The sequence below is a fragment of the Drosophila tropicalis genome, unplaced genomic scaffold, assembly GCF_018151085.1.
Source record: "Drosophila tropicalis isolate 14030-0801.00 unplaced genomic scaffold, ASM1815108v1 contig_445, whole genome shotgun sequence".
NCBI classification, from domain to species: Eukaryota; Metazoa; Arthropoda; class Insecta; order Diptera; family Drosophilidae; genus Drosophila; species Drosophila tropicalis.
The window spans coordinates 1-7,872 of record NW_027172909.1 but is presented as its reverse complement, the minus strand read 5'-3'; the positions used below and the strand labels follow the sequence as shown (position 1 = coordinate 7,872).

The following is a 7,872-nucleotide window of genomic DNA, read 5'->3' as shown; positions in this document are numbered from 1 at the left end:
ATTTCTTGAAGGTATTAAATGTTTATTTATTTATATATATATATAGGCACTTGCACATAAACCAGTGACTAAAGGTTGTCGCAACCAACATATAAATTGGGTGGACCTCGGAGTGAGATTACAAAGGTAGAGATGGGGGCCAAAGACACAGCGATGCACACCCGATGTAGCTACAATTGGTATCTGATCTTACTAAAAATAATGCATTCCTCTTATAGTTAAAATAGAGAGCTCACCAATGCATAGTTCAACATAGTGTTAGGTCAGCAAAATACGTATTTGTTGATAATGCTTACCATGGCAGTTTAATTAACTAGTTCTTTATTGTTAACTACTGACCATATCAGATATACTTATGACTGATGAGACAACGATATCTATAATCGGGTTACATACTAATCTTGACATGCATTTTCATTTGTTCTATATTATGATTGTCTTATTTTTACCTTATTTTATATGTATAATCTAAACACCAACATACTCCCGGCCGTTGAACACCTGTTTAACGTTATCCAACGTTGACTGCAAAATTGCTAGGGGCTGGGGTTGCTGCAGCAGGAGTCGGTATGGGATTGACGATCCTCACAGTTGTCTGCTGTGCGCCATTGTGCCTTGGGGGTTGGGAGCATCTTCTTATTCCATATACCATCACAAGAACCAATGGTATTGTTACCGCTACGTAGGAGACGATCACATGGTGTGCCGGCTGGCTGGGGTCTTCTGGTTACTTCCAGTTTTGCTTAGTTTCCAGTTTTCCTTGAATTTTGCTTAGTTCGTCGTAGCTTAGCTGCATCTTTGTGAATTTTGTTGTTGGCGCTACTTTTGTTGGGCCAATGCTGAAATTGCCAAATCAGACATATGACAATTTCATTGTGTCTGTCGTAGTTATACGGTGACCTGTTATTCGTATAGCAGAACTCCTTGCTGTGCACATCGGGTCTAGAGTTAACAATCCAGTCTTCTTAATAGTGACACTTTGTATATTATCGTCACAGGTCACTGCGAGTTCAATTGGTCTAGTGGTGGCAAAAATCCACTGATTTTTGTAATACATGTCGTACCACACGAATGACATGTTTGTGTGTTGTATTTGACAAGTTGATGATTTTGTATTTTTGAATAGCTGGAACTCACAGTTGCTATTAGCTGACATCTCTGTTGCATACTTTGAGTCCAGCACACCAAATAAGCCGTTCGCAATGTTCCCAATTATATCTAACGGCGATCGTCGTTGGCGCTCTATGTGAAGGAGATCATTTCCTGTCCGTATCTCTGAGTTGACATGCTCGAAGTGCCTCTGCATTGCGGTGCATGCCTCTGGAACCTTCATTAACACGCATACTTCTCCAACCTTTACTACTCCGTCTGAAAATGTCTTCAGGTCTGCCCAATATGGTTCAAGATCTTAAAATGCCACAATAGTCCAGTCAGACGTTGCCATCCTTCCTGTGCTAATACTTTCATAGTATATGCCTGGTTTGGGGTTGAATCGAGTTATATTAGTTCTTTGAGCAAATGCTATAGGAAGTAACAACATCATTAGGCAGATCGTCATTGCCAACGGTGGCATACCGATCGACAAACGTCTTTTTGTCTCTGGTTCTGCGGTGTCCTCGATACCAAGGTCTTCTTGGGACTTCGATTCTGTGTCATCTGCCTCGATTTTACGTTTTGTCGCCGTCTCTCTAAGCAAGGGAGCCAATTTATGGATAGCCCGCTTGTAGGTGCCTCTGGCTGTTTTAACGTCTACCACGCGGACGTATCTATCCAGGCCTGGGTATAATTTCACAATTCGTCCCATTGGCCATTGCAAAATGGGCACATTATCCTTCTTTAGAATTACCATCATGCCTTCTTTGACATTGTTATATGGTTTTTCCACTTGGATGTACCCTGCAATTCTTGTAGGTTGTAGTATTCTTTTAGGGATAAGATTAGGCCACATACTTCTAGGGATAGATTAAAAGTAATTAGAACTTAAGCATAATGTCTAGCTTTAAGTACCGTTAAGGACACTAGCCATAAGACCAATGTAAACGTTCTCCTATAAATACCGGGCTTGCGGCCCCAATAAATCACTTCAAGTCAAACCTTGCCTTCGCCTATTTCATGGCGATCCTGCCTACTATCGGCAACAAATAAAATAAAGGCAAAATAAAATAAATCCTTGCCATACTTTTGTGTTTGTGCAAACTTATGTATATATAGAAATCTGGATATGTAGTAGTTGTAGTTATAGTAGTAGAAGTAGAAGTCCAGTAGTAGAAGTCCCTCGTAGCTGTAGTAGTAGTCGCGGTAGTAGCAATCCCTCGTAGTTGTAGTAGTAATCCCTTGTAGCTGTAGTAGTAGTAGTAGTAGTAGAAGTCCCTCGTAGTTGTAGCAGGGAAGTCCGATGTTGTTCCGAAGCAATTAGTAGAACGACTGAGAAGTGCAGCTGTTAACAGACCTTTTAACAGTCCGACGATAACAGCTTCTTAGAGATGGGTCACATACGTAACACCCCTTAACACCCAGATGGGTTAAAGAATTCCGGGGGTTGTCTTTTCCGACTCGATCTGCGAGGAGTCACTGGAGCTGGGGACAATGGTGCCGGTTCAGACAATTCAGGACAGTCGGGTATATCATCAGATATCGAGACTGCATCCTCAGCAGGTAGTTCGATTGATTCCGTGTCTTGAGTACTTTCGACAGGCGGAACCCGATGGCGAAGTTGGTCGAAGTGACGTTTAATAATGCGGCGATCATGTAAACGAACGTTGTATGAAATGGGGCCTGTCTGGTCCACAATTTCGCCTTCTATCCAATTTGGACCGGGGGCGTAGTTACGGACCCAAACCGGAGCACCAATAGAAAACTGCTTATCATTTGTTAGGTCGCAGACCTTTCCGTATGTTATTTCCTTGGGTTGAATTTTGTCGAAATATGACTTAAGCTCTCGATTACATAGTAGTTCTGCAGGGGTACGATTTGTCGTGGAGTGAGGGGTAGTATGTTGGCTAAAAAGATACCGCGCCAGTGCGAGATCTATGTTAAGATTTCTATCAAACTTTTTCAGGTAATTCTTGGTACTTTGTACCATGCGCTCGGCTTGCCCATTTGTGGCAGGATGAAATGGAGCCGACCGAATGTGTCGAATCACGTTGTTTTTCATAAAGATCCTGAATTCTTCAGACGTGAATGCAGTGCCATTATCTGACACTATTTCGTCAGGTAATCCGTGCGTTGCAAAAAGCTGTCTCAAGAATTTAATAGCAGCAGCAGATGATGTAGATTTCACAACAGAGACTTCTAGCCATTTCGAAAATGAATCCACGACTAGTAAAAAGGTATTCCCATTAAAGGGGCCAGCGAAATCTATATGAAGGCGTGACCAAGGTTGTCTGGCAGATTCCCAATGATGTGTAGTTGTATGAGGCTGTTCGTTTCGGTTTTGCTGACAGGGATTGCAACGTTTCACAAGTAGCTCTATTTCAGCATCAATATTAGGCCACCAAAAGTAGCTTCGAGCCATGGCTTTCATTTTTACAATCCCCGGGTGTGAAGCATGCAACGCTTGAAGTAAAGCCGGTCTAGATGGTTCGGGAATCACAGACCGGTTGCCCCATACAAGAATTCCTTTGTTTGCTGAAAGCTCATGTCGGCGAGAAAAATACGAGTAGAGCTGATCTGAACGATCAACTTTTCCATTGGGCCATCCCCTTAACACCCAGGTCAGAACCTTTGATAAATGCGCGTCCTTCTTAGTCTGTAATGCTAGAGATTGAGCGCTGACAAGTGGTGTTCCAGCCCATTCAATCATTAACACTTCTTCTGTAGTGTTGCCTTCGCCTTGTTGTGGTAATGGGCATCGGCTTAAGAAGTCGGCGTTGCCCATTTTTGATCCCGGTCTATGAATTAGTGTAAAGTCATAGGCATTCAAGAATATTGCTCTTCGAAGCATCTGTGTGGAAATTACATTTGGAGTTGCCTTGGCCGTTGTAAATATTCCGAGCAATGGGCGATGATCTGTGACGAGAGTAAAGGAACGGCCATATAGATAATTGTGAAATTTTTTAACGCCTGATATAAGCCCAACGGCTTCTCTGTCGATTTGCGAGTAGTTTCTTTCTGTCTTGGAGAGAGTTCTAGAATAAAAGGCAATAGGCTTCTCTGATCCATCCTGAAGTTTGTGGCTCAGCACCGCTCCGATTCCGTACGGAGATGCATCGCACGTTAACAATACTGGCAATTTGCCATCGAAATGCATTAGCACATTTTGTGAAGTTACAAGATTTTTTAGATTCATGAAGGCATCTTGGTGTTTATGGGCCCACACCCATGGCGCATTTTTATCCAGTAGACGGTGAAGCGGTTCTGCAACGGTTGCCTTATGTGGCAGGAATGCGTGGTAAAAATTGATGAGTCCCAAGAATGCTTGTAATTGTTTCTTATCTTTTGGAGCCGGAGCGCACTTGATAGCTTCGACCTTACTGGCACACGGTCTTATACCCAGTGCATCGATTTTAAATCCCAAAAATTCTACTGACGGAACTCCAAATTGACACTTGTCTCTGCGTAGGCGTAGTCCGGCCTTATCAAATCTTGAAAGCACCTCATTAAGACGCACCGCTAGCTCTTCCTCTGATTTTCCCATAACAATTATGTCATCGAAGTAGGGTAAAACACCAGAAACGTTCTGCAATATACGTTCGATGCAGCTCTGAAATATGCCCGGGGCTGAAGAAATTCCAAATTGTAGTCTGGTTACTTTGAAATAACCTTTGTGTGTACATATGGTTTGCATCAATGCAGACTGCTCATCTACCACTAGTTGTTGGTACGCCTGAGCCAAGTCGATTTTCGCAAATATGGATCCTCCTTCAACTGATGCTAATAATGAATTCATTGGAGGAATTTGATAGCCGTGTTGCTTAATCACTTTATTAATTGTAGACTTGTAGTCGCCACATATGCGAATAGTACCATCCTTTTTAATTACTGGCACTGTAGGAGTCGCCCAGTCGGAGTATTCAATGGGTACTAGGATTCCTTGGGAGCACAGACGGTCTAATTCTTCTTCATATAATTCTTGAATTGCAAATGGAATGCGTCTTGCTGGCAGTCGGACTGGTGTTGCATCAGTATTAATTTGTAATGACACAGGTGGCCCCCGAAAACGGCCTAATTCAGACGAAAACAGATCCTTATACTTCGCCAGAGTTGCCTCGATGCTAAGTTTAGCGTTAATGGCATGTATTCCTTCTATGCTGATGCCTAAGGGCATAAACCAGTTGCGTCCAAGTAAATTCGATCCACCGCTTGATGTAACAACCAGTGGAAGATTCGGAATGTATTTATTATCGTACTGGACAGATGTATCCACGATGCCAATAACTGGAATTCGGTTTTTCTGGTAATCCGTAAACTCTAGAGCACAATCTTGGATATTCGGTCTATCCGTTGGCCAGATGTAACGAAACGTAGCTTCGTCTATCATTGTGATCGCAGACCCCGAATCCACTTCGAATTGGCATTTTCGTTTATTTATAATTATTGTAACGATTTCCTTTGGGCAAATCAACGGTAGTATGCTGTGGACACTGTATTCTTCATTCGGCTTTTGCTTGTGTGGTCCTCGGTAGGAGTCATGGCCACTCGATGTGTTGAATGCTTTACGACCCGGGTCTCTTACAGCCCTGCAGACTCGTTGAAGATGGCCTGCTCGGTGACAGGCATGGCACACAGTGTTCCGATGTGGGCACAGTTTCCGCAAGTGAGCACCCCCGCAACCATCGCATGGCTGGTGGTGCTGATTGGGTCGGCTTGGACGGATCGCGTTAGTCTGCACTTCGTGAATCGACTCAGTGCTCTCAGCTGTATTTCGCATGGCCCAAGCGCTGTGAGCAGCGGCCTCACTAGATGTGGCGCGTTCCATCGCGCGTTGAATCGTTAAATCTGCCTCTGCTAGAAGACTTTTCTGAAGACCCTCATCCTTCATTCCACATACGAAGCGATCGCGCAACATGCGATCCAACGCAGCTCCGAATTTGCAGTCGACAGCGAGAGTCCTAAGTGCAGCCATGTAGTTCGCAACCGATTCATCAATTAGTTGGTCTCGCTTGTGAAATTGGTAGTAGGCCGCAATTTCCGATTGACATGGAGACAAATGTTGGTTGAGTATTTCATATATTTCCGATAAACTCAAATCACTCACCTGAGTAGGGGATGCCAATGACGTTAGAAGCTCGAACAGTGGAGCGCCAGCCAGGGTAAGCAATGCAGCCTTCTTCCGTGCTTCCTCCGTAACGTCATTGGCCAGAAGATACAGCTCAAAACGCTGCTTGTAAGTTGTCCATTTGTTTGGGTGATTTAAATCAAATGGTTCTAACTGACCCACTCCTGACATTATCACTGATTTATTTGTTGTTTTGCGTTCTGTAGCAATATTCACTTTGGTGGGCTTTTCCTCATGTGATTCCAAATCAGACATTAGTAGTTGAATTCGATCGTATGTGTGTGTGTTTGAGCATCAATCCAAATTGCAGTAGTCGTAGCGCGTCTGTCTGCAAATGCGCGCGTTGGAAAAGTATCGTTTCTTTATTCCAATAAACTTGGCGCCAGCACGCATGCGGTTTTTGGCGTCTCTTTGTTCGCTTTCGCTTGGTCGATTGTAACTGTACACGACATATACATATATAAGTTTGACGAATTATCCCATCCTCGTCGCCAATTTTGTGTTTGTGCAAACTTATGTATATATAGAAATCTGGATATGTAGTAGTTGTAGTTATAGTAGTAGAAGTAGAAGTCCAGTAGTAGAAGTCCCTCGTAGCTGTAGTAGTAGTCGCGGTAGTAGCAATCCCTCGTAGTTGTAGTAGTAATCCCTTGTAGCTGTAGTAGTAGTAGTAGTAGTAGAAGTCCCTCGTAGTTGTAGCAGGGAAGTCCGATGTTGTTCCGAAGCAATTAGTAGAACGACTGAGAAGTGCAGCTGTTAACAGACCTTTTAACAGTCCGACGATAACAGCTTCTTAGAGATGGGTCACATACGTAACACATACAAAAAAGGCAAAAGTGAAAAAAAAAGGAAGCAGGCTGAAGTATCAATGCCAAAGGATAAAGAAGCGCTACAAAAGGCGTTGGAGGACTGCCCGCTGGACGGACCACGGCCGCTGACTATCGAGGAATACCGAGCCAGGCAACCTGCAGCACGAGCGGAGCTGGCAAGAAGGAGGCGAGAGGAGGACGCGCTGACGGCAATCCCCCTTGTCCTAAGGCCAAAGCGCCGAGGCGGCCACCTGGTCCGCTTTAGGAAGCAACGTGCGGCTCTACTGGCGCAAATCAACAGCGTTCCGCCACCACCCTGGGCAGAAGCGTGCAAACTCTGGAGCAGGATAGATGAGTTGGAGAAAACGCACGAGAAAAATCAGCAGGCAAGGCGGCAACAACAGCAGAGTTTTAATAATCAATTTAATAAAAAAGAGTGCTCATAATAGCACCTTTGTGGTAAGAGGCGATTTTTGCGCTGCCACTATAAATTAATGTAAATACACAAAAACAAAAAACACAAAAAAAAAATGAAATAAAAAGGAAAAATATTAATATATTTTGTTTATAAATTTCTTTATTTGAATAAGTCTATCATTGCCAAAATACCCTAGAAACAAAAGAAAGAAGAAAACAAAAAAAAAAAAACATATATTTTTTCAAATATACACTAAAATGAAAACTACACAAAAACGAAAAAAAAAACAAATATATACATAGATAATTAAATAATAAATTACAAACAGCCTAATATACCCCAACATACCCTAAAGAAGAGCACATGTCAAACATGTGCAGTCAAAAGTGCACAAACAACAGAAGAACACCTTGAAAAGCTTGCCGCGA

The 7,872-nt window shown here is 43.1% G+C and overlaps 1 protein-coding gene across 1 annotated transcript; it reads right to left on the bottom strand.

Moving 5' to 3' along the window:
• Nucleotides 1-1,408: 1,408 nt before the first annotated feature.
• LOC137574379 (uncharacterized) lies at nt 1,409-6,388 on the bottom strand. The gene is made up of 3 exons (XM_068286672.1): nt 3,676-6,388; nt 1,576-1,896; nt 1,409-1,476 (listed from the first exon to the last, which is right to left on the bottom strand). Exons 1-3 carry the CDS (start codon nt 6,386-6,388, stop codon nt 1,409-1,411), a joined length of 3,102 nt encoding a protein of 1,033 aa, XP_068142773.1.
• Between the last annotated feature and the right edge of the window lie 1,484 nt (nt 6,389-7,872).

Coding starts and splice junctions, on each gene's coding strand:
- LOC137574379 (XM_068286672.1), bottom strand. CDS start 6,388: ATGTCAGGAGTGGGTCAGTTAGAACCATTTGATTTAAATCACCCAAAC. Junction 1,897..3,675: donor GCCCAATGGAAAAGTTGATC/GTTCAGATCAGC, acceptor CAAGAATTGCAG/GGTACATCCAAGTGGAAAAA. Junction 1,477..1,575: donor AAAAAGACGTTTGTCGATCG/GTATGCCACCGT, acceptor ACCCCAAACCAG/GCATATACTATGAAAGTATT.